The following is a 27,691-nucleotide window of genomic DNA, read 5'->3' on the forward strand; positions in this document are numbered from 1 at the left end:
TATCTGGTTACTTCTGTTACCACCAGACATGGCAATAACTGATCAAATAAACTCATTTGTTAAAAGCGAATATTGCAGTCAATGGGGTAAATTGAGAGGATCATAGCTCGTTCGCGGACATGTGACCTTTTTTTATTACATTTCTCGCAATAATACATAATAGTGAACAATCACAGAAGTTTAAGAACATTTTCTCGACAACTTTTATTTCGCGGGAATCACCTGAAGGCGAGATTTTCGCACGGAACGTAACAATTCTGTCACGCACATTAATGTACGATGACAGTTTTTGCATATGGCCTGCGCATGCGGGAATCCATCATCAGGTTTCACGCATGTCAGGGCATATCTGGCGCGGTAAGTTGTTGCAAAATTTACTGCTTTTTTGGCTTAAAAACAATTGGAGTTTTTGCACAGTTTTTTTTGCACAGAGTCTACAAAGGCAGGGGCTAGCCTTCACAAAGAAGAAAACAAAAACAAACAAAGAAAAAGAAGAAGAAGAAGAAGAAGAAGAAGAAGAAGCAGAAGCAGAAGCAGAAGAAGAAGAAGAAGAAGAAGAAGAAGAAGAAGCAGAAGCAGAAGCAGAAGCAGAAGCAGAAGAAGAAGAAGAAGCAGAAGCAGAAGCAGAAGCAGAAGCAGAAGCAGAAGCAGAAGCAGAAGAAGAAGAAGAAGAAGAAGAAGAAGAAGAAGAAGAAGAAGAAGAAGAAGAAGAAGAAGAAGAAGAAGAAGAAGAAGAAGAAGAAGAAGAAGAAGAAGAAGAAGAAGAAAGGATCTGTTCTCTACAACTACACAGAAAGTTTCAGGTAAATCTGTTGAATGTATAAATTATGAAAGGGTCTTCTTGTGTGTTTTTGCACCAGTCTAAAATCTGCTCGTCCATCGCTTGCACTTCATCCAGTCTAACTTCATCACTCTCCACAAGTCTGACTAGAGAAGACCTGTCATTAATCGCATTTGAAACAATAATCAGCAAAAATAAGCCCTGAACAACAGGGGGGTGCTAACCTTGGTGAAGCAACTAAAGGGTGGTGCTGTTTGTTTTGCTGTGCAAGGTGGTTCTAAGTTTTGAGTCTGTGAACGAAAATCTTTTCAAATGAAAGCTACTGAGCAGTACATTCCTGTGGTGCTGTTTATTACGCTATAGAAGGTAAGTCTATGGATGAAATCCTAAAGTGCGACCTTTCAAATGAAAGTACTAAATAGTACTTTCCTGCGATGCTGAAAATAAACAAGCGCCCCGTTTTGTTTTTCGGAACAAGTCTACGCCATACAAAGAATTATTAAAGTGTACAGGTCTTCAAAGTCTTTGCGAACAAAGAGTTCTGAAAATTCTGTTCACGGTTTTTAAAATTCTAGCTTGTGACACTGGATCAGCCAGCCTTGAGTGATTTAATAAGGATAAAGTGTACTCCCTACAACCTTAGGCGCACCACAATACTGATTGGACTTACCAAGGGTAAAATCAACAATGTATAGACTATAGTCGTTGAGGTAGCTCGCATCGAAATTGTGGAACTCAAAACCCGGGGCGTCCAGAAAGATTGATACTTATGCAGCTTTTAAAATAGTTAAAAAACTTTTTAATGTTCAATTAAACAATCTTTCGGGTCTTTAATTCTCAGTATTGATCAAAATCGGCTATTTTAATAATTTTCTATTCTGTTGACGATTTTATCCTTATTATATGTTTTTAACTACACTGGAGTTGTAAATATTTTTTAATTTTAATTTGTGTTTTGTTTATCGTGGCGTACCAGAAAACTAGCGCACAGCCATCTTAGACGTATTTTAGCAAAGCGTACTCGCTAAGCGTACGTTAAACAAAGTTGCATTGTATTGTTACTGTCCAAGATAGGTCTGTATGACCATTCAAATGAAAGCTACTGAGCAGTACTTTCTGTGATGCTGTTTGTTAAGCTGTAAAAGGTGGTTCTAATTTTGAGTCTGCATGTAGATGACATCCTAAAGTGTGACCATTCAAATGAAAGCTACTGAGCAGTACTTTCCAGTGGTGCTGTTGATTATGCTGTACAAGGTGGTTCTAACTTTTGAGTCTATGGATGAAATTCAAAGTGTTACCATTCAAATGAAAGCTGCTGGGCAGTACTTTCCAGTGGTGCTGTTAATTATGCTGTACAAGGTAGTGCTAACTTTTCAGTCTGTGGATGAAATCCGAAAGTGGAGCACTTCAATAAAAGCCGTTGAACAATACCAATACTTTCTAATTGTACTGTTTGTTATACTCCACGCTTTGGCTCTAACGTCTTACTGCTGGCTTTACCTGAGCGCTTTTTTAATGGCACCGACATCCTTTGTGTGTTGAAGTTGAATGCCTCTGAACCGGAGCCAGTTCGCGGCCGCCTCTTTCACTGATGACAGTTTTAATAGCAGTTGCGTGTGTTTGTAAACTGTTCCTGGGTTATCTGGAGAATAAACAACACAACACAGTCAGTAGTCAAAGTCACCAAAGGTTATATAATAACACTACTTCTCGTTTGGACTTTAGTCCTGGCGTTTTCAGGCGCCCAGGCTTTGGAATAGCTTATCAAACGCAATTAGAGCGTCAACCGATTATAAATTTTTTGAACATTTTTAGAAAACGAGTCAATATCTCAGACAAAGAAGCATCTTGCGAATATCTAATTGCTTTCTTATCCTGTAAAATAGTGGTTTATTCTACAGTGGAACCCCGTTAATACGACCACCTTAGGGCTGTGAAAATGTGGTTGAATTAACGGGGTGGCCGGACAACAAGGTTGTAAAACTAAGGAAATGTCTGCACTTTCAATTCGTTCGGGGCACAAAGAGGTGGTCGTCATGTGTGGCATGTGTGATATTTGATTTGAAGACCAATGGTTTAAGTAATCACGCTTTGTTCATTAGACAAGAAACTTTGTCCTACATTACCTCTACCAGTTTTTCTGTGAAAGGGAAACCCAGGCGAACAGACCACAATTTAAGTACAGGCCATTCGTTCTCACTTCTGAAAGTTTTAGAAAAGGCACTCATTCTGTGCACAGTACAAAAGCGGTTTAGAATTGACTAACCAAAGTGAACACTGTAACCAGCAACTACAAACGTTTTTTAATTATTTTGCCATGCAAAGAAATTACAAAGAAGACACAATAATTTAATTTAAATTAAGTTACCTTCATCCTCTCTTGGTTACAAATAAAAAAGTGGCGAGGAGAGCGAAAAAAAAGTAGAAAGCTTATGCGTGATTCGGCCTCCCAATTAAACTAAGTTGACTACATGCAAATAATTAATAAGTTGTTACATGACGTTAAACAGGTAAAAGCAATAAGCTAGAAAATGACATGTTATCCATAGATTTTAATAATTGAATTCTTAAGGGATTTCTTAAAAGAGAATATTGAATTTGGGTCCTTGGAAAAAAAAAGAAAATTTCTTAATATTTGTACGACAGTAAGGTAGATGCAATTTAAAAAACACAACAACCAAACAAAACTTGAAACAAACACAAGTCAACGAAGTCAAGTGCGGGAAAACACTTGCGAGCAAGTCTCAACTGAGTTTGGTTTTACTTTCTAATTGGCTGAGGAAAGAGCGCAATGTTTTTTAACCAATCACAAAGCACAGTAGACCAACACCAGAAGCAAACCCGAAAATACTTTCAAAATTTATCTACGGGACAACATCCTAACAGTTTATAATGTGATTGTTTATTCTCCAAAAATGCAACTTCTTCTTGTTGCACTGTCAATACACTTCAAGTATTAAGTGATGAGAATAAAGAGATTTTAAAAAGCTATAAACCAAGACAAAAACCTCTGAGCGTCGATGCGTGGAATAATTAAAGAGAATTGAAATTTCAATCACCTGGCAAACACTCCAAACTGAGATGCAACTCATGCAGAGCATCATGGGTCTGATCCAGGTCTTCTAGAATCGAAGCCTTTTGGTTGAATGCCCGCACCTGCAAGCAAAACTTCAAGTGAATGGCAAATGCAGGGGCGTAGCCAGGGGAGGGTTCCAGGGGTTCCGGAACCCCCCCTCTCCTATTTTATCCCAGCAAGAGTGTAATGGACTCGCGATTCCTGAAATTCTTCGTTTTGTTCTATCCTTACTACTAGTAATAGTTTTCACTGCTGGCCCCGCTTTTGAAGATCTGTTTAACACCTGTATATGGTTTTTACTGGATATAAATACTGTGCATACGAATGTTAAAAAAGAAACGATTGAATATTTATTGAAGTTAACATCCAAGTAGCTGGTTAGCATATTTCTCTGTAAATTTCACATTGAAATCTATTACAGTCATACAGTTTTGTTTTGTGAAACAACAACGTATTGTATGTATAATTATGTGGTTTGAAAGACTGCTGAAGATGCAGAAGATGGCGAAACGTGACTTCGTGGTTGCAAGACCTTGACAGTCACTCTGCTAGAAGATGGCAAAACGCAAACTCGTGGTTGAAATGCAGCTAAATGATGGCGAAATGCGAACTCGAGGTTGCAAGACCTTGAGACACTGCTAGAAAGAACTCGAAATGCTGCTGGAAGACGACGAAACGCAAACTCTTGCTCGCAAGACCGTCAAACGCTGCTCAAAGACCTCGTGGTTGCAGAATGACAGCTACCCGACAGCACCTTGCCCGCTTGCTGAAATATTACCCGAGACCACCGTGCGCGCCTAGTTTGATCAAATCGAGATTTTTTTCGCATACTAACAAATTTACTTACAGTACTTACTTTCTTACATTTTTAAATTCCTTATATGTATAAACGCGGGGAATCCTAGGGTGCCTCCTCGGGTTTTGGTCCAGAAGCGGGGGCAGTAAGTACAGAGAACGTCATTGTGGTATCTATTTGCGTTTCACTTGCATTTTCGGAGACATGAGCAGAGCTGGGATTCCTGTGTAACAAGATGCACGTGTGTGCATAGCAGAAATGCCCGCGAAATTAGTAGACGATCCATTGGTGTTGTTCGAGCTGGTGGTTTTCCTACTAATGGTGCTGTCTTGTGAAGCCTCTTTAATCTTATTCCTTAGCTGGTAGCCGTCGGAGACAGAAATCCTGACATTGAAGCAGCGCTGGAGTTTTATGAGAACGACCTTCTTTCTCCTCATGTGGTTGATGTTGAGCTCCTGCGATGGAAGAGAAAGTGGTGCAGCACTGAGGATGCCGACCTTCCCACCAGTGCAGTTCAGACACTCGCAGCATGCGATCGAGAGTTCTTTCCTAACATCCACACCTGATCCGCATTTTGTGCACGTTGCCGATAACGTCAACTGAATGTGAGCGCTCATTCAGTACACTAAGAAGGTTAAAAACATACCTGAGGTCGACCATGTCAAGCGAGCGAGAGTCTGAGCTGGCGTTGATGAACATCAATTACCACCGCGACATAAATATCGAGGAAGTGATAAACACGATCGCTCAACGGCAACCAAGGCGTCTTCTTTTTGCGTAGCGTAAACGCCAAAGTCTTGTACGTACGTAATGTAAGGATTTTAGACCAACCGTTTTCGTTGGAACCAATTTGGAACCCCCCCTCCTAGAAATCCTGGCTACGCCCCTGAAATGACTGCCGATTGCAGAGTGAGAACCACAAGTGGTGACAACACTGTTTTTCTAGCTTTTTGAGGTGTAGTCCATGACAAACAGAAAGTGTGTCTGGTTTTGTTGCAACGCTGTCTCTGAAATGTCACCTGAATTTTGTTGAAACATGTTGCTAGGCAACAAGAACTATAATCATTTGATGGCTGGCGAGAAGCGGCTTTTGATTGTTTCCATCATCGAGTAAGTTTTGGGTTAATTGCCAAACATAGTGGTAAGTTCGAGATAACAGGTATAGGTAAAACTCACCTTTAATTTTACAAGCTCTTTTGGTTCAATTCTTTGTTCATGCTCTGTCAACAGGGTGCTGTCTCCTTTGAAGGAAAAATAACCCTTTTACTGCGCTTTTCAATAATATACGGACTCTGAACTTGAGCCTCTAGTAACTATTTACACGTTTTAATGCTGTCAATCATAATTAGGGCGGCAACTGGTTCACCGCAAAAAATACAGAAAAACGACAAAATGGATCGCAAACCCGGCGGCCAATCACAACGCACGAACATGATCTTTTGACTCCGTTGAGCCAAACGTTGTTTTTTAGAGCTCCGCTCCAGTGATTGACGGCAGTGAAAAGAATAACGGTTGGTTGAATCTTGGACTTTTAGAGTCCCAACATGCCAACATGTTGGCACAACATTTCATTGCTTTATACGTGAACAAATGTTGTGCCACAATGTTAGAACGATAAGATCCCATGTATGATTCTCTTTAACAAACACATGTTGGCATGACGTTCAGATGTTTAGCCGCCGATCCAAAATTGCTATCCAATAAATGTTACATGATCACAATGTTGAATAACAGTAGCACCAGGCGCGGATCCAGACCGGTTCCCGATGTTCAACGGAAAACGGTCAGATTTTGGACAATCAATAGACATCATCGGAAAACAGTCACATTTTCCCTGGATCAAGGCCTGACTACATACACGTCTCTTTTTATTTGGATTAAGCCAAATATAGTTTTTAGCAATCCATCACCAGCCCGGCAGCCGGCAATTTTGCCGCCTACAATGGAACATTTGCCGCCTATCATTACACTTGTTAAAAAGAAAAATCAAGCGTACTGTAACTCAAATTGCGAGCAACAACAAAGATCTTTAATCTATACCTACAATACATGCATTTGTCACTCTGATAGGATAATGGAGGTTGACAAATTGGTCTAAAATGTTCAATTTTGATAGTTTTACACTTTACATTTGTTTCAAATACTTGCTTAATTTTCTCACTTAAGCTACTGGTCAGAAAAGAGTAGTTTGAAATACAGTGAAAACTCGATTTAATGAACCTCTGTATAACGAAGTCCTCGGTATAAACTGAGAATGGTTTTCTCCAGCGCTGCCTTTTTAAAACGTACAGAACAGAACCTTGACATAACGAACATTTCATTTGTTTTTTCCGCAAATTTTTTATATCGAGGTTTTCGATATAACGAATCCTCGATATAACAAACCACCTTCCCCAGTCCCTTGGCACTTCGTTAAATCGAGGTTCCACTGTAAAAGGCTCTTAAAGAGTGCTATCTGAAAACTGTCAAAAATGGGACGGTCGGGTTTTTCCCCAAAATGCACCAGATGCAACCATTTGAAGCCATTATTTTCAGATCCTTGCTGCCTACTACTAGCTTTTCCTGCTTAATACTACAAAACATTTTGACGAGGCTGCATGATAATGCAACTTTTGCGCCAATAAAACTCAAGGACTTTTCAAAGGATGCGGTGAACTCAGAGACTGAACAACGATCTTTGAGTCTTCGCAGGTCACGATGGACACTCACCAGTGTCAATTCTTCTCCTTTTTCGCTGCTGTTCCTCGGAGGCTTCTTTGTCTTGACGAGCCAAGTAAAAATTGGATGATCGGACACCTTCTAGTGTTTTCAACACCCTTGGATGATCAAAAATATAATGAAAATATAATTTCTGCTCATCATCTCAATACAATGACAGGCAGGTAGGTGAAGAGAAAACATTTATCAACAAACCAGGGGATATATATTGGCATATTGGGTTTTTACCCTTTTGGTGCCAAACATAGACCTTAAGCAAAAATGGCTGACATTTTAATTTTCTTTTGTCTGCACACACCGGCGACAAGTTCAAGTTGTTCACGGTCCCCAGGGAAAAATGGATTGGTATATCATACATTCAGTGATAAATTTTCTGCATCATTGAAACTCCACGTTCCTGCAAGTACTTTTTAAGTTCCGTCACGTTCATGGCATTGTAGTCGCTCTTATTCTTATGCTTTGTCAATTTGAACCTGGAACTATTCGAGTTTCGAAGACTTTAACAAATGGAAAAATATATATGCTTATATTAACAGGAACTTGAAGTAGAGACTCGTAGTTAGTAGTAAGAACGGATGTCCGAAATTTCGCGGTTTGTTTACATCAGAAGTCACGTGACACTACACGTGAAATTTAAAGCCGAAAAGGTGAATTTGCCCCACAAGCCTCATTCTAGCTAAAATATTCTTTTGATTTTTTGAACTCAAGAACGAAGTTAGTAGAGCTAATTTGAATGCAAACAAAAGAATATTAAAATGTCAGCCATTTTTACATAGGGTCTACACAGGACTTTTTAATGACTGTTGAGAAAATAAATCCTAATTTGCGAGAACATCGTACAGTATAAAAAAAATGTAACTACGTGTACATCTTTGAGAGAAACTTTCGTTGGAATTAAACTTTCACCCAAACTCTCCTTCTGAACAAACAATGAACAACCAAAAATGCCAAATGTACTCTTACGAACTTACAGCGCTTCAAATTTCAAGACCACCAAAATGCGACAATGAAGTTGCCTATAAACGTTGCATATTTCACCAACAAATTTATCACAAAAAAGTATTAGAATGCTTTCATAGATTACTACTTTACCTGTTGAGGGCCTGTAGCGCTTCAAGCGGTTGATGAAGATGAATTAAGGCCTCAGCTTTCAACATCAGCATACCACGAAACATACTTTCTTCATCTGTGCTGGTTGCACTGTCATCCTCATTTGATCGCAGTCTTTTCCTGGGAGCTGTGGAGATTTCATTCTGTTCATCGCTGTGACCTTTTAAGGTAGAGCGTACATAACACGAATAAACAAACAAACAGAATAGAACTTAAATCAAAGGCTCCTGTGAGCCAACTCGTGAATGTAGATGACACATAGTAATTGAAATTTAGACGGCTACGGAAACTTCCTTAAAAGCTAAAAGAAATTATATCTTTGCCCGATTATGTAACGAAAAATAACCATTCTTGTACTATAAAAATGATTGTCAAACTATTCTCTACAGATTAAATAAGATTATTCTGATGCGCCGATTAAAAAAAAAAATCACGTGTTTTTTTTTATTCAAAGTTCATAGAAGCACGCAATGTGCAGCTACGTCATGCAAATTCGTGTCCAGTAGTCCGGGGCGACTGGATTTTGCGATCGGGCTAGTGGATTCTGACCATCACTTGCCCGATGGGCAAGTGAAGTTTTTTTTGGGAATTAAAATTACAAAATTACTGTAGGGCAAGCCGATCTCACAAAGGGAAATCTGTTCAACAAAGTATTGCATTACATTTCATGCCCGACATAAATGCGTGAAATTTTCCTTTGGAGTTCAGTCCAATCTTCAAGTGAAAATAATGAAATATGACAAGCTCTTGCTAAATAAGAATTATTTATCGACCGCGTCCTTTTGCTTTCCCATAAATTACCAGTTGTAAATTTCGAAAATGAAACATTTAATCCCTTTGAAACTGACAAGATCTTAAAGTGTTCATTTTACCAGAAATTTGTCTAATTTTGTTTACGACGTCAATGATGCGTGACATGGCACGTTCCGCTTTCGCGTGAAAACTGACAGCAAAACTAGTTTTTTTTTTTTAGCAAACTAATCTACTTGATGTAATACTTTTGTATGAGAAGGAAACATATGATGAAAGATGTCGAGTTTTCATGTATGCAAAAAGTTATGATTAGCCGTGAACATTTCAGTTAATAAGAGTGCTTCTCTCAACTCAAGACATTTTCTGGCGGGAAATATTTTTTGGGGGCAAAATTTCAAGTTGCGGAACGCAATATCACGCATTCTTTCTGCCTAAAACGATTCAGTTAGTCCAATCGCGAAGGGAGGATACGTTAAAAAATCGGTGAGGCCTACAATAAATAAGGCCACTAGTGCTAAAGGTAAAAGCTCTAAAATGCGTCTTGTTTATTCAAAATCCATGCCGACAATTACTTTTAAATTAAATTATTTTTTAATTAAACTATTTCTAAATAAAATTATTTTTAATTCTTAAAAGAAACCGCACTTTGTGAAAAAAAAAAACAACGAAAAAACCTATAGCTTTGCTCAGATTCAACGAAAAATCTCCATTCTTACACTAAAATGATTGTCAAATTATTCTCTACAGAATGAATAAGAGAATTCTGATGCGTCGTGAAAAAAATTTCACGTTTTTTCTTTCACTAATTGAGTTTACGAGCCCGGACTTTCTGAAAAACTGAAAAAACTTGTAACTTTGCTTAGATTTAACGAAAAATCTCCATTCTTGCACTAAATGATCGTCAAATTATTGCGCATGCGCGCATTCACCAGTTAAAAACAAGTAAGGGGTAAATTGCTAAAGAAACTGTGGTGCTGCGTTGGTTGAGAAAAGAGATTCGAGTGCTGACGTTTCGAGCGTTAGCCCTTCATTCTATTCGCTCTGCCGATGGACTCACAAAACGCCAGCACTCGAATCTCTCTACGGCGGCAAGATTATCTTATATATCAACCGTTCTGTTCCAAATAACTGTAAGATATGGCAAAAATTTCAAGGCACTGTCCTAGTAGTAACTAACAGAATTTGTCATAGCAACGTCTTCACGTGAAAGCTATTTTTTTCATGTGACAAGAGATTTTGAGCGAGTGCAATTCACAGGCCAGGAAAATTCACGAGAATGCAAGTGGCCCATAAAGATTTCCGAGAACATCCAACACTGTTTTCTGCAACTTTTCTTTTCTTACAAAATGACCAAAGAAAACGTCTCAATGATTTACAACAACAACAACAACTGATGAAACACAGTTTGTTTATGAAAATCCTATTTCATACCATTCCGAGTTGGTTTTCCGCTATCAGCAGTCGTTAGCACTTTATCACACACAGTCAAAGTGTCTTGGTATCTGCCAGCATTTAGCAGTGTAACTGCACACTGCCGGTATAACTCTGTTGGACTCGGTAGATGAATGGTATCAGACTGTAATATGAGTACAAGAGAGGAAAGTCACTTTTAGATTCTCAAACGTTAGATTGTAACATTAAATACAGACTAAATTTGGCAAGCCTTTCATAAAGGTCTGATACTCTTGCCTCTACCAGTATATGAATTTCATAAAAAGTGACATAATGTGTTTTGCCACCTGTAAAGTTTTATTAAATTCCCTCAAATTTGAGTTACGCGTTTGCTAAATTCAGTTCTGGAAATCTTTTCACAAACGTCAAGCTAACTGAAAAATGATTTTTGTTTTTTTCTTTAAATTACATCAATACAATGACAAGCTAGGCCACTAAATTTAGTGGCCTTTTTTGTCAGTATACTGATCTAAGAAAGCCCTTCAGTTAGGAACACTGATCATAAGTATCTCATCTATTTTCATTATAGTATTAGGATGGGGACTGTAGGGACACTTGCCAGTCTTCTTTTGAGAAAGTTACCTGGACCCTAATGCGTTACTTACAGAGTTTGATGACTGCATCTCTACAATGTTGGTCAGTAACTCAAGATAACTGTTAGCTGCTTCCTCAAACCTGAAAAAAAGGGAGGTTTCATTTCGCCAAAAAAATGTCTTTTTATTGCTAACTGAGTTCTTTTGGTGCATTTATACTAGTTTTTTCAAAGCCAAAAGAAATGTAACTAATATGTTTGATCCCGGAAAATATCCGTACCCACCCCAAAGGAAGGTCATTGGAAATTCCGACGGGAAGGGAGGGGGGCTAGGAGGGTCTCAAAATCCAAACCTTTTAAAGGAACGCACAGTCCACTTAGTCCTTAGCCTGCGAAACCATACGTAGTTCTCTCCGGAGAGAAGCGACAGCCGGAAATACTTCTGCGTTCGCAGGCTACTTAGTCCCAGGAGCAAGGACTAATTTAAACTCTGCTTCTCCAATACAAACACTTCCATAACACTGACACTCTGGTCCGTCGCTGAAATTGTGTTCATGTTGGTAACAGGCCTGAGTGCAGTCAAGTTTCATCTGTGATCATGCTTTTGCATGTGGAGGTCTTGAATTCCTCAGGAGACGTTGCTCCAATGTTTCATCCGCTGTTTTGCGTTTTGTGTGCAAAAGAAACCTATGATTTGGGGCAAGATTTCCGTTTTATCTCAAAACGAAGCACAAAGCAGTGGATAAAACATCGAAGCAACGTTTCCTGAATCTGACCTAACACAGCAAAACGCGATCTGAAATACAGTTTTGGTCAGATTTGCCCCGAGTCCTTCAATTATAAACACAAGCTCTTAATTTCCTATGATTGTTGGCTCTTGGTTTAGCTGAGAACTTCACAAAACCAACAAAAAGATCGTAAAAGGTGTCAACCAAATCCTATAGCACTAAATTCCATTTAAGGAGGGTGCCTACTATTGTTACTGCACATACATTCTGCGCATCTCGTGATACTTGGGTTTCCTATGGGTGGTGCCTACCAATACAAAAAAATCTAAAAGGTGTCAACCAATTCTTAACGCGCTTAATTCAATTTGATTACATTGCTGTAGTGTTTCACTGTGAAATATTTTAAATAACAGCACAAACCTGCCAAGTTCTGCAGATCGTTTTGCCAACATGTAAGTTATAAGTTCTGTTGTTATTCTAGTTCTTGGCATCCCACCAGTCAAGGCAAATCTTGGAGGAATTGTTAATTCTGTTTTAAGAGGATCAAAGAGAGACAAATGTCATATGGTAAGAGTTCTGCTTGGTACAACCAGAATAAAGGTAAGATTGTGTCTTTTTAAGCACGCTTCAGTTTTCTGCAGGTAATTCATCTTGTGTTATTTTTTTTTTGATCAACCATACACCCCAGGTACAATGGTACGTAAGGCAAGATAAGGTAAACTTCATTAAGGCTGGGTGGCCTATTCAGGCTGATATCCAGAGGGACCCAGCTAAAAGCCATCATCTGGCTAACACATAATATGAAAAAGACATGACAATAAAAGAAATTTTTTTATCAATAACGGTTTGTTAAGACACAAACAAGCAAAAACGAACGATAAAAACCGGCGTTTCGGTGTCATTATGACGCAAATGTCAAGGCAAGTTGTGGACTAATGTAGATTTTGACAAGTAAGAAATATTTAAAATTAGAATACTGAATACAGTCAACTGCCGCCTTGCAGACACCTTGGACCACAGCTAAATAAATTGCAGACGTTTGATTGACATAAATTCCCGCTATTTAAGGACTCTCGCTGTTAAGGACACGAACTCACAGTCCTGAGGGTGTATGCAATAAAGGGAGTTGACTGTAGGTACTAAATATTTTGTTTACAATGTTTGATTTGCGCTAAAATGTCTGCTGTTGACAGATTCTCTAACCTTCTATAAGTCACTGCATAGAATTTGAAGTTGCACAACTTTTCTATTTCAAGGATATCCCAGAAATCACAAACCTAAGTCTTTTTTAGTGAGTGAGACAGCTGTATACTTCCTTGAAATGTTTTAAATGGAGTGTATCAATACAAATTTCAGTAACTGTAGGCATTGCTCGATTTGCTGCTTATATGACCAGACAATTAATGCCAACTTCTGTGGTTGATCCAAAAATAACTTATTAAAAGCTGGTCTACTATAATTACTTTTAAAATATGGAATAAGACATGTATGAGGGACACATTCCCTTGTCTTCATACTCACTTGATACATTGTATTGTTGAAAGACATTATGATATTGATCAACAGGTAGAACTAACTCTGCTTTAAATAAAATAAATAAATCACTTTATTTAACTGTCACTGTATTTAGTGCAGAACACTAATTGGGGACTCTCTCCAGATTGAATTGGAATTTGGAAATTTCGGTCTTTGAGGAGAGAGGAAAACTGGAGTACTCAGAGAAAACCTCTCGGAGCAAGGACGAAAACAAACAACAAACTCGACCCACATATGATGCCGAGTCTGGGAATTGAATGTGATCCATATTTGTGGGAGGCGAGTGCTGTCACCGGTGCACCGCGCCGCCACTGCTCCCCAGCATTCATGGAACACTCACCTAATCTCTTATCTCTGTGATCATGCCCATGGTCAATAGAAATCACTGCTACATTACAGCACTGTTCACTTTCCACTTTACCACTGATGGCCTAAATAAACAAACAAATAAACAAACAAGGAAATCTTGAGTGACTGCATAATTATTAAGACCTGGAGGGCACTTACAGTAGCGCAAGAAACTTGTAGCCAGATTTCTTGTTCTAGAGCCACACTATGGATAGAGCTTCTGTGATTACTTGTTGAAAGACAATATTGATAGCGACACCATTTTATATCTGGCTGGGAACAAGTATGTAACAATTCATCGCAATAGTGAGAGTTCCAATAGCTATGCAATATCAATCACAATTTCAACTATCGATAACTGCTGCAATAGTTTTCTCAAATATTGATAGTTTTAATAGCTTGTTCCAGGGTCTTATCTGTATTTAAAGAGGTGGTAAGTTAAGTCGTTCTTTATAACAGTGCACAAGCTGACAATGGGCGAAGACAACATTACAACGTTATTGCAATAGTATCGCAGTGATATTTCAACTACCACAATAGTCAAAATGACCTCAATAGTTTCCCTAGCTAGGAAACAGTTAATGCGCATGTGCATTGAGCAATCGAGCTGCCTGGATTCAACCTGTAAACAAGTTAACTATTTTGTTTTTCACAAACTCTCTTGATGTTGGAGTCATCTGAAAGAATCCTAGGCGAGAGACCCAGCTCAGAGAGGGCAGGGGTATTTTGCAGAATGCTACACACCAAACGTTGCATTTTACGCCATCTACAACAGTTAAGGGGGAAGCAATGAATGATATTATTTAGGTCTAAGCACTCTTCTATACTATTTAGGGTAAAGCACTTATTACATAAATGGCTAGGATTTAGTAGTTGCTATGGCAGACATTTCACAACACATGTTTGACACTTCTATGGCAAAATACCCCCGCCGGCTCACAGGCTACTAGCAGTTAAAGCCTGGAGAAAACTTGTTGGTCTTCAAATCTTTCCATATTTCTCTATGATGAGTTCTGTCACTTGGCTGATTACATTTTTATCCCTCACCTCTTTCAGTAACTTCACACATTGTATTTCAGCCGTAAAATTCCCCAGCTTTCGATACTGAAGACAGATGTTAAAAAGAGCTTCCAGTTGTTCAAAATCACTTTGAATGGCTTCCTTGAACTTGGATACTGCTGTGTGGTGTTTTCCCTGAGAGCAAAAAATTTTACTCTCAGCCCAAAACTAAAATTAAATTTGCATTAACACTCCATTTGTGATTTGGCAAGGCAGAGTAGTATTAGACTTGAGTGTGGCCAATGTGCGAGCCAGCGAGCCATGCAAGCCAAACGTGCGAGGCATGCGAGCCAAATGTGCGAGCCATGCGAGCCAAACATGTGAGGCGTGCGAGGCATGAACAACCCCCAACATAAATGCTAACCGTTAAGCTAACCGGGGAGCTATTTAAGCTAACCTGAGTGCTATTCAGGCTAACCGGAGTGCTTTTTTAGGCTAACCGGAGTGTTTTTTTAGGCTAACCTGAGCGTCTCGCACGTCTGCCTCGCATGGCTCGCTGGCTCGCAGATTGTCAAGACTTATTACACTTGGCTGTAAATCAACCCAGTCCCTTATTTAAATCCAACAAAAGGACCCTTTTTGCTCTTTTATATTAATAACTGTCAAGATACTCAGGCTAGAGCTAACAAAACAACATGAAACATAGCTTCACATCATTAGGAACCTTTAGACTGTCAACAAGTTAACAAAAGATGCCTGCTATGCTCACACTTCATAGTGATAATGCCATCCCTGCAGGGATAACACAGGGTTCAGAGCACTCGTCTCCCACCAATGTGGCTCAGGTTCAATAACAGGATTCGGCATCATATGTGGGTTGAGTTTATTATTGGTTCTCATCATTTCTCTGAGAGGTTTTTCTCAGAGAAGTCCAGTTTTCACTTCTCCTCAAAAAGTAACCAATACAATCTGGAGAGTGTCCCCATATTTGTAAAGCGCATTTGATCATCTTGTCATGGAATTATGCATTATACATGTACAAATTAACAGATTTATATATTTTTTCAATTTAACCATATCATGCAGCTGGCTATTTACAAACATGGCCCAGGATTTGTATGTAGGACTGTCATTAATAAAACACATCCAAAAGGAAAGAAGAAAGGAGCACTTGAGCCAGAGGACTTGTCCCACTTTTTTGATTTTGTCTTACTTCAGATTTTCATATTTTTAATGTGCCACTGAAAGCCGTCTATCAGCTTGGTCTCACAGGCCTTTAAAGTACAGTTTTAGACTTGCCACTTATTATATGATTTTGTAATTTTGTTTGGTATTAAAATAAAACTGATTTGATACCTTAACAGCACAGCAACAGCCTAACATGTTTAACGCAGCAGCTTTGTTTTGGCCATGTGAGACGTGAACACACTGCTGGAACAATGGCAATGCCTTGTCCACTTCATTTCGTACATAGAACACATATCCTGTATTTTACCAAAGGACAAGCATTGGTTAGTTAATAACCTCTTACTCTCATACTACCTTTTCAGATAATACAAGATCTATAAAATGCTCATATATATTCTGTATAATATGTGCAAGTTCCAGAAAATGTCCATAGTGAAAGTGGAAATTTCAAGTGGGAGCTGTGTCCCAAAAGCCCAAATTTTTAAAAGAAAAGTACAAAGCTAGACTGAAAATTCAGGGGTGGAAGGGGAGGGGGTGGAGTTTCAAACCAGAAAACCTTCCATGGGGGAGGTATGGTTTTTTCCCAGAACCACACAATATAAATTTTTCTTAAAAGTACAAAACGAGGCGCTATTTATAAGATCTGATTAAGCTGAATCAATCAAAGAGCTGCATAATGAGCCACATTGCCAATTGACAATGACGTTCTCAAAACTTTATAACTTGTGTCAACTTTCTAAAAGCTTTTGTGGCATTTGTCCTTGGCTATTTCCTGTGACTTATTCCATTTGATTGGGAAAATCTAAAGCCTGGTTTACACGTACGACGCAAGCATAAGCACAAGAAACCTATGTGTAAACCGGTGCGATGCAAGCATAAGCGCCTTGTGCTTGCGCTTGTACTTATGCTTGCGTCGTCCCGGTTTACACGTATGAAGCAACGACGCAAGCATAAGGACAAGCACAAGAGAATGGAACGATTTCCATTCTCTTGTGCTTGTGCTTATGCTTGCGTCGTTGCGTCGTACGTGTAAACCGGGACGACGCAAGCATAAGCGCGAGGAAAGGAAACTGAAAAACAGTGACAAGTTGTCAGCGTACAATCTAGTTACTCATGCGTTGCCATTTTCCGCCATGTTTGAATCAAATCTCAGCTGCTTCTGCGCTTGCGTATGTCACGTTATGCTTATGTTATCGCACGTGTAAACATCCTTGTCCTTGTGCTTATTCTTATGCTTGCGTCGTACGTGTAAACCAGGCTTAAATGGCTGAACTGTGACAGGTGGGGTTTCACATGTGCATGCATTTCCAACAGTAGACGAGAGCTTGCTCACAGGCTATTATAGTTCAGTGACAAGTCAAATAGTTGAAGTTCTAACCTTTGAGATAAAGGTCATTAAAACCAAGATCTTGACCTTCCACTCTTCCCTGAAGTGTTGTCAGTACTTTGTCATAGTCTTCATTTGCATAGTGCGAGAATGCCAACATACTTGTCAACAGCGCTAACAGGTTCTGTGTATCTAATGAATCAAAATGATGGTAAACAAGATGCCTGCTATACTGGCATTACGCGTGATGCTGGGGCTGATTCATTTATTCCAACTGTATGCCTCGCAGATTTATAAAACCATCCTTGCTAATGGAATAGTTTGAGTCACGAAGATCGCGTTACGTTGTTTCCCTTGTGTTACGCTACTCAGGGTTTGAAGGGAAATTGCGGGAATTCCATTGCGATAACGTAAGCTTCTCAATGACCTCTTTTCTGTCTGCAATTGTGGTCTAAGACTGTCAAAGAAGGCACGATTCCTTCGCCAGGAACTCTCCAATTTCCACCGTTTTAGATGTCGAGTGCTTCTTAGAAGTTATTCTTTCAATTTACCGCTTCAAAATGGTGAAATTTCCGTTTGAAAACGGTACACTTGAGTCCAGAACATGTTAACAATATGGCGCCACAATTTAATCCAGCTTTAATGGATAAATCAAATGATGCGTTGACGTCACACAGGTAGGGGTGAGTGGGTCCCCTCCCTCGCGATAGAAGCGACAAGAATAGATTTTGATTGGCCTGCTGTCGTTGAAGACAATCAGAACAATACATCCCGAGTAGGAGAGGGGAGAGTTTAATGAATAAATTAATGTACCGATTTGTAGCTACGAGGAAGAAAAAAAAAAAAGAAATCGACCCGTTTTTAGACACGGTATGCCCCCTCAGGGCATCCCGCGTAAAAACATCATCAGATTTAAAGCATTCCATGAGAGCAATGTTTATGGCCCTGCATTTTCTAGAATAAATCCTGAAAGGCTACATGCATAATGCCTCAAATAATTTTTATATCAAATTTTACATTGTGGCTTTCTTCCAAGTTTGCTCCAGATTACCCTCATAAAGTCCTATGTTAGTTCATTACAGAAACATAGTCCCATTTTTTTTTCAGAGTTTGTTCATTCTTTTGTTAAAACCAAAAATCAAATTTGACATGATCACCCGATATACATGCAGCCTTTAGTGAAGTGATTGGTGCATAAAGGGCCTAACAATGTCAAAATTAGTTGGCTGTTTGGGTATATGGCCTACATCAGTTCACTTCAGAAATGAAACCAACTTTCTTTTTCAATCCTGACCAGTTTGGTTGTAGTTTTGATATCATAAAAAACCAAAATAAACTGAAATATAACATGCATCGTATCATCTGTACACAATAAATATCCAGCAAGATAAATAATTCGCATTTTGGAGAGAAAAATGGCAGTTTCCTGCAATAAAATTGAGCTTTGTTTGATTTCAATAATGTTAACAAGGTTTTACATATTATTTTCTTGCCTGTTAAATCTCCTGCTGATGAGGTTATAATGCAATTAGTGACTGAAGGAATGTACTCCAGACTAAACAGGTGCACGGGACATCGATCAGAAGATACCTTGGATCACAAAAGCAAAAGGGAAACAAACAAACTTTGCTATTTAAAGTAATGAATGTTTGGTTTATCAACAGAGTTGATGACTTTAGGTATTAGCTGGCTGCCGTAAAGAGATTCAAGTGCTGATGCTTCAAAGGGCTCATGCTAGAAACATCAGCAGTTGAATCTCTTTCAGTGACCAGATTTCCTTTCAGTTATCAGCTATGTACATGGCTGTTTTACACTTGGTTCATACCAGAGATGGAAGCGACAGAAGCAGAAACAAAATCGGAGTCAGAATGAAAAGAATCCTCCTAGTGCAAACAGATATGATGGAAAAATGGCTGAAGATCACCATGTTTTCCCTTCTAAATCAATTGGGTATAGAGATTAGGAATGAGCTATGTGATTGGTTGATTCCTCAGCTTAGGCTTATGATTCTACTAAACCAGTTCACACAAGCGACAGAATCATAAGCAGAAGAAAAAGGAAATATTCTGATTCCGTTGGGGTTACAATCACTATTCTGTCTTCATTTTTTGATTGATAGTGGAATCAAAGATTCCTTCTGCTTCCACTTCTGCAGACTCTGCTCAATCTGATTCCGTTACCGGGGTGAACCAGTCCTTAGTGCAGTACCCATTAGAGGGTTAAATAGAAAGCAAAATCAGACCTGTCAATTACAGTTAATAGCACAGTCCTTTACTCTCCCACCTCTTTCCCAGTCTTTCTCAGTTTTTTTACTCACTCGCATCACTCTTTAGGCCCAGTCTCTTTCTCAACTATCCAGAAAGGGACTGCTGTCCAGTTGCTAGAAATGTTTGGAATTTTGTGCAAGCTTACTGTTTGTTATTATCAATAGGCATTTCTTCAACTTTGATTCTCACCTCCTCTATGACATTGCATTGCACATCATCTTTCAAATGTTTTAAATGACTTTGCACCAAAGAAAGAAGTGTTACAGCCTTTACTCTGTTCACTATAAAATGGAAAGTATATCAAGAAACAAGGGGAAGAACAAATTGAATAAAACTTAAGATTAAACCAAAATACTAGATTTAAAAGTAAAGTACTGTCTAGTAATAAGCTCTAGGCTCATTTATTCAAAAAACCTTTCATGGGACTTATTTTGAGGGACTGGCTTGTTTTCAGGGTGGGGTTAGAGGTGGTGGGGGAGGGTACATAGTGTTCCCAATAGTACTGCAGCCATGCTCAACGCATTGGCACCCACATAACAATACAATGTATTACCACTGAGTATTACTGCTCAAATATTTGACAAAGAACCTGTTTTGTACCATGAAATTGCTTTTACAACAACGGGAAAAAATATTATTATATTTAAGATTTTTCTCCAAGGAAGAACAAACCATTTATAATCAATTTTTAGCTACTTCTTTAAAATTTAAAAAAATTGGCCAATTTTTTCAAGTTGCAATCGACGTCAATCTTAGCCATCCACAGCCAAACAGTAGTTTCTGTGTTCTAGTAGGTTTATTGTTAACAAAACTCAACTACAGACTATTTTAACGATTCCATTGAAACAAATCATTTTTTGGCTGTTTATAGTGACACTAAAAATATGTGACACCGCCCCTTTAACAATGCCCTGTTAAACCTGACAGCGAGCAGATCACTTACCATGTTCATCCAGTAACCAAACAAATACAAGAAGACAGCAACTCAATACAAGAGGAGCACAGCTAATGTTGTTGTTAGAGAATGCTTTAAACAATGAAGGTAGCAGCTGCTTCAATGTATGATCTATGTTTGATACACTGAATAAGTCCGTTGCATCTCTCAAAGCTTCTTGATCCAAATTGCCAATTTCAAAGGCCTCAAAAGCTGCAAATAACAAGAGAAGAAAAATAAACGGCTTATTGTACTTTGCGAAACGAAATGGAACGAAACGAAATGGAAATCTGTACTTTGCGAAATAAACAAGTAACAAGTCGAAATTCGTCGTACCGTACAATCCACTAAAATGAATGAAACTTGTGTGATGTCTCTGCGTATCTGTTGCTTTCCATGTCGCTTACGACATCATTCCAGCCGGATACGACACGCTAGCAAGAAAATCTGTACTTTGAAATTTGACATTTCCGTCTGTGACGATGTTGCAAGCGACAGGGAAAGCAATAGATACACCGAAGATAAAGGAACGTGGATTGTCAGTACGGCGAATTCCGACTTGCTACTTGTTTAAATCGCAAAGTACAGATTTTTATTTATTCACTCCGCAAAGTACAGATTTTCATTTTTTTTTTTTTTCATTTCGCAAAGTACAGATTGTCTTGCTAGCGTGACATATCCGGCTGGGATGATGTCGCAAGCGATAAAGAAAGCAACAGACCGATAGATACACAAAAACATCACTCAAGGATCGTTCAATTCAGTGGATTGTACGGGTACGACGAATTTTGACTTGCTACTTGTTCATTTCGCAAAGTACAGATTTTCATTTTTTCATTTCGCAAAGTACAGATTTTGTCGATTTTCTTGCTAGCGTGTCATATCCAGCTGGAATGATGTCGTAAGCGACATGGAAAGCAACAGATATGCAGAGACATCACACAAGGATCATTTATTTCAGTGGATTGTCCAGTACGACGAATTTCGACTTGTTACTTGTTTATTTCGCAAAGTACAGATTTCCATTTCGTTTCGTTCCATTTCGTTTCGCAAAGTACAATAAGCCAAAATAAACCACTTATTAATAATTAATGAAACAAAAACAGCTTTTTTTTTCTTCACATCAAGACAAATTAGCCCAACACATACATGTTGTGGTTAAATAAATTGTTTTCAATTGGCTATTTCCCTTTATCTTAGATTATGGCAATGAATACTGGACAAAGGAAAATATAAGTTTAACTGGTTTGAAAAATACTAACCAAAAGAAAAAGAATCAACCACGACATATGAAGTTTGTCTTTTGAAAGTTTGGGAAAAAATGAACTAAGATTAATAAGTTTCAGTACATACTGAACAAGCTACAATCTTGGTCAAAACTGTAGAGAAACGTTTTGTTGAACCACAAACTCCACCAAACAGTGACACATCAACAACTCCCCCCCCCCCCCCCCCATCAGTACTGGTCTGCTATTGACAAAAAGACTGGGTAATCATCTGACCCACAAAGCAACATTGATTAAGCTAAAGGAGGGTTGAAGGTTTACTACTCTCAGACTGTGTTTTTGTTAAGGGAAATTGAAATCTATGTACACAATTCGTGTTTTTCTCAACTAGTTTTGTCCAAGATTGTAGTTTAATTTATTTACCAGGGCTTGATCTTCTCATAAATTTATTAACAGTAAAGCATGATTATTACTGCTACTCAGTACTGGTAGGCATGAATGCTACAAAGATGAAAGTTACCTGTGCTACAAATATTTGTGACATTTCCACAAACATTCTGCCAACTGAAAATATTATTGTTCTAGGCGAGACGTGCAGGAAACATTTCATGACATTAAACTTATAACAGACTGGTTTTAAATCAATTTGTGACTGGCCTAACTAAGCTGTCTGTCTAGAAAAGTTGGACAGTTCAGGGTACCAATCAGAATGCTACTTTTCATTGTCCACCAGTACAAGTTCAGCTAAAATATTGTCATTACTGTGAAGGAAAAAAAGTAGGATTGGTTCACCATAGTTGAGTAAAGGCTGTATAAAGCCTGATCATCTCAGTCGTGTAGCTTAAGTCAATTTATTTATTGCTAGTTATGTTTATTCATCAACAGTTACTACATGAAACTCCCGGGGAGGCTCGAGTACACCTCCGAATTCTTGATAGCGGTGTGCCACCCAGTTCTTCAAATCCTGACCCTATTTCAGACCAACACGCCATTTTCCACACCCCATTTTCAGCTAAGGCCTCGGAAATCCATACCAGTTTTCAGACCTGGCTTCTGGCATAATTAAGCTTTGCATCAACGCGGAAGTCAAGAATTTGTAAATTTCACTTGAAACTTCAGCTCGAATGATATATTTCGGATGCTTCTCTTTCTATACTAATCATTTGGGTTTGAAAGGACCAATATGTTTCTAAAGACGCTCTCATGGTTCCCTTGAAAACCACACCCGATTTAAGACCATAATGGTCAAAATCTATCCCTGTTTTCAGACCAAAATGTCTCAAAAGCCATACCCTTCAGGGCGGCACATACCTATATAGCTTATACATGTATAGGAAAGTACCTCCCCCCTCCCTCCTCTCCCGCAGGTGAAGCTGCTTGATCTTTTAAGCTTTCTGGCAATTCTGGAACGAAAGAGTGTGAAGTACCTCTTAAAAGGCTTTTGTGAAGAATGAAAGTACTTTTGTGATGTCCACCGACAGGTAGATTTGTGTGTCTCCGCAGCAACAGGTGGCTTAAATTATACACAATGGCAAGTTCATAACATATAAAAGAAGACTCTGGTGGAAGACCTGGAAAAACAAATCAAAATAACATTGAGTTTAACAACATTTAATGTAGTTTCCTGTCACAATCTATGTGAAGGAAGGCATTCCATTAAGCTAAATTAATAAAAACAGTTGTAATCTACTCAGTGCAACAAGACTTAAGTTTATCTTGGTTCACAATTTTTATACAAGTTATAGATCACCTTGAAAAAGAGATTCTTTCCCTATTTACAAAGAGAGCAAGAACTACAGGTAATTGAAAATCTCAGACTAAAGATTAACAAGGAGTCCTTTGGCATAATGCATCTCTATGGTCAGACAAAAAACTTTGACATCTGGTGTTAACAGACAAGATGTTAAAACTAATATATGAGTACGTCATGCTTGTTACAAGCGTCTTTGAAAATAATCAATAATTAATTAAAACAAACACCTTGGACTTTTTCCAGCAGAGATTTAAAGTTGTCCGCAACTTCCTTAACTGTTTTTTGACTGTCATCTTCCTTTTTTATAGAGAAAAAAGGAAAAGAAATGGCTGAGTTGTAATGACTAACTGTCTTAAACAGCAACATCATTGAAAACGTCAATTACTACTGACAAATTCATGATTTTGGAAAAGTAAAAAAATTGAGCTAATACTGTTAGTAATACTCATTCCATCTGCTTAAGCCTGTAAATATAGCCAAACTATACTGGAACAATGCTCGTTAACAAGAATTTCATGGAGAAATTCACCAATGTTGCATGTTCACATTCTCCAAAAAACATTTCTTTTAGCATGTTGCAATACCATCTGCTACATGTATATCCTTTGTTTTGTATGGCTAAAAGGCATAAATATCTCTATTCACGTCTCATCAAGTGCCATGTGAATCTCTTGACAATGGTACTTTACTTGCTTTTGGCTTAGTACGAGACAGACGTCTAACTATAATAGGTCTAGTAAAAGTCCAAGTATCACTCGCCTGCTGTATAAATTTGCTTACTGTAAGATCTACCTTTAGCGTCTCTAATTTTGTTATTAGTTAGGCTTTTACATGTAGATTGTTTAAGTTTTGGACCTGCCTACAACTTGTCCAATCCAGCGCTGGGCTTTAATACAGTTAATGACGCTGGGGAGATAAGTTTATAGGCTTTATGGGCACGCTATATGGGAGTCATCTGTCATGCCGCGATCATGTAACGGTGTTTCCTCTTTATGCCAAACATTGTTTGTCTGTTGAGATCTCTAGCTAAGTTAATGATCATAGGAACTGCAACATCAAATAAAATTTAATAGTCCATTATTGTGCCAAGTATTTTACTCACTTTTAACCGATGCACAAGTAAGTCATTTTCAGTGATCCATTCCTTGACATCAAAGCTCAGAAAAGAAACTGAAATGTAAACAAACTTGAGTTTATAGATAATGTGAATAAGTTGGCCAGTCAAGAACTAAAGGTAACAATCATTTCAAGCAGTAATATTGCAGCTGGTAGAACAAAATAAACCCAATGTCATAGTATGACATTTGTTGCTTTAAAAGCAAGTATGATACTTGCTTTTACCACACTAGTTGTTGTTACTTTTTTCTTATTGAATAATAATAATAATAATAAGAATAATAAGAATAATAATAATACTATAAAAAGAGATTTGCTCATGCAAGCATATAACAGCAAAGAGGAACAATAAAATCCAACATTTGGGAGTGATCATGACTCCATTTTCAAGGGAACTATGTCACAGATCATACAGATCATGCAAATTACATCATTTAAAGCAATCTTCACGCAAAAATTAACATAATGGGGTGCGAAAATTACACATTCAAATACTTTCGCACAAAATTATAGAGTGAAAATCTTAACATGCAAATATCAGACTCTATTTGTGTGAAAGTATTTGTGTAATTTTTGCACCCCGTCATGTTAATTTTTGCGCCAAGATTGCTTTAAATGATGTAATTTGCATGATCTGTTACATATAGTTCCCTTGAAAATGGAGTCATGATCACTCTAAAATGTCGGATTTTATCATTTGTTTTTGCTGTAATAATAATAATAATAATAATAATAATAATAATAATAATAATAAATAATAAATGTCTTTATATAATTAATTGTCATCAGTAAAACATATTGTTTGACTCAATATTGTAACAGTCATTGTACTGTAACTGACAATGACAGAAGTTTCCCTTAGAACGTGTTTTGCAATCTTAATAAATGTTGTGCTTGTTTGAAGAAAAGAAGCACCTTCTCTTCAGGACAAAAATGTTAATCAAACACAATGTATTGAATTCATTAAATCCTTGAACTAGCTCAGTTGCTTTTCTTGTCCCTGAATATTATGTATGCTGTAGTGGATTGTGGTTTAAAGACAATTTAGTGTTTAATATGTGAAGTAGCGAGGGCCACGAAGAGACTCACAGGTTTTTTAACCGCAATTTATTCACTCAAATCAAGGGGTTTGGTAAAATACCTAACAGAGAAAGTACAGGAAACAACTAAGAACGACTATAAAAAGAATAAACGCGAAAATGATAACTGAAACCAAAAAACAGGACGACTGAAAAAACACTTACCAATTGCTGGATTTAGGTGGGTGAGTGATAAAATGAAAGTGTTGAAAATATTATATACCACTGAATTTACATATAGTGCGAAAAATTGCTCAGGAAGGAATGAAGGGTGCAGGACACAATTAACACGGATAAAGATACGGAAAACAAAAACTACATGGAAAAGTGTAAATTAACAAAAACCGCAACAATATATTTGTGAAATGTTTGCATGCAGTGGATTAAGATACAATAAAATTATTGCTAAAAAAAACTTTAAAATTATTGTTTTCTAAAGTTGTTTACTGCCCTTACCTCTTTCAAAAGAAAAAAATGCATATTTTTTAAAATAAACCGATTCTGCAGTCCAGTGAGGAGACTGTCATAATATGGAGTTTAGTTGTAGTGGGAGTCAAGTTCAAGACCAAGTCAAGTTAAAACAAACTTATTATTTTAAGCCTTAGTTTATCGGTCACACAATTACAATTCATCAATGAAACAAAGCAAATAAAAATTAAATACCTTTCATCAAATTTTTGGAGCATTTAGTCAGACAACTAGCTGACTTTCTCATCTCAACATACTCCCTCCTTGATTGTCTAGAAACCTGCAACTTTTCAGAAATAGAGCAAGATATCAAATTATATACATTATGCATATTTGGAAAATTGCAAAAACAGCTGGAGAAAATAAAAAACAAACTAACATGAACCAAGCCACCATGACAACCATAACCAGTTTGCAAACTGTTCAGGGGTGATACATATTATCCATTAACCTATGGGCCAGGGGGGGTGGGGAGGGAGGGGGTGAAGCAGAACTGGTGAAGTATTCGGGTACCAAAAATTATTAGGAAATACTCCACAAGACAATTAGCTATAATTGTTGTCACTTGACAAGAAAAACAACCTAACATTTTGTGGCAAATAGTCTTAAGAATCACTGATCCAGTCTTGAACGATCCAAATGATTATAAGGCACATAATTTATGTCAAAATGTCAAGCTAGCTACACCGTGCAGAAGCATGCACATACTTAAAAATCTAACCACACATAAGGCTGATAGCTGTTGAATTAACTTTGACTGCAGCTAACTCTCTCAAATGGTCGGGGACCCCTACTTTTCTGACACTATGATATTCTTTTCCAATTCTCCACAGATTGTGTCTCTGTACACCTCCCATCCCCCCCCCCCCCCCCCTCCTGCAACAAAATATTGCCAGTTTGCCAATGCATGTACATTATTCAACATCTTGTAACACTACCCAAATATGGTCATAGTGCACCGAACATTCGGTCGTCCGTTAAGTCAACAGAAATTCGTGTTAGGGGGAGAAAAATGGCAAAGTAAAGATCGTCTCCAGCTTTTCTGCAATAAAACTATGCTTTCATTGCTTTGCATTTTGTAGCAGTGTGTTGAATAAAAAAAACAATTATCCTGTTCAATCTTCCGGGATACCCCCTGATTTAAGTAGCTTAGTATTAGGCAATATTCGGTGCGATTTCGTAGGATAATTGTTAAGCTTAAAACTATATAGTAGATAGCGAGGGTTGCATGCAGAGGCGGTGCAGAAGATGGTCGCTTGCATCAGGCCCCAGATTTGACTCAGATCAAAAGCGACATTGATCAACAGAGAATCAAGCTCACCTCATGGAGAAAAGAATCTGATAACTGTTTGTCTAGTCCGCTGAGCTCTCCTTTCACTGCCTGCACTCCTTTGATCATCTTTAAGTACCTTCTTTCCTTGGTTATCTGTGGATCTTGATATTGACAGGGCACATTGTGCCTCATACATGATACACTGTCTTCCTTGGGCTCTCTTCCCTGGGT

The 27,691-nt window shown here is 38.1% G+C and overlaps 1 protein-coding gene across 1 annotated transcript; it reads right to left on the reverse strand.

Moving 5' to 3' along the window:
- Positions 1-666: 666 nt before the first annotated feature.
- On the reverse strand, positions 667-27,691 carry LOC146474512 (uncharacterized). The gene is made up of 21 exons (XM_085117125.1): positions 27,509-27,691; positions 26,383-26,473; positions 24,627-24,694; positions 23,752-23,821; positions 23,199-23,342; positions 20,555-20,758; positions 19,801-19,892; positions 18,838-18,934; positions 17,396-17,536; positions 16,186-16,313; positions 14,878-15,024; positions 13,823-13,913; positions 12,367-12,475; positions 11,292-11,361; positions 10,666-10,810; positions 8,464-8,641; positions 7,363-7,469; positions 5,830-5,894; positions 3,841-3,937; positions 2,282-2,423; positions 667-938 (listed from the first exon to the last, which is right to left on the reverse strand). Exons 1-21 carry the CDS (start codon positions 27,650-27,652, stop codon positions 800-802), a joined length of 2,469 nt encoding a protein of 822 aa, XP_084973251.1. The 5' UTR covers positions 27,653-27,691; the 3' UTR covers positions 667-799.

The sequence above is a fragment of the Pavona decussata genome, unplaced genomic scaffold, assembly GCF_977016875.1.
Source record: "Pavona decussata unplaced genomic scaffold, jaPavDecu1.1 SCAFFOLD_89, whole genome shotgun sequence".
Lineage (NCBI taxonomy): Eukaryota > Metazoa > Cnidaria > Anthozoa > Scleractinia > Agariciidae > Pavona > Pavona decussata.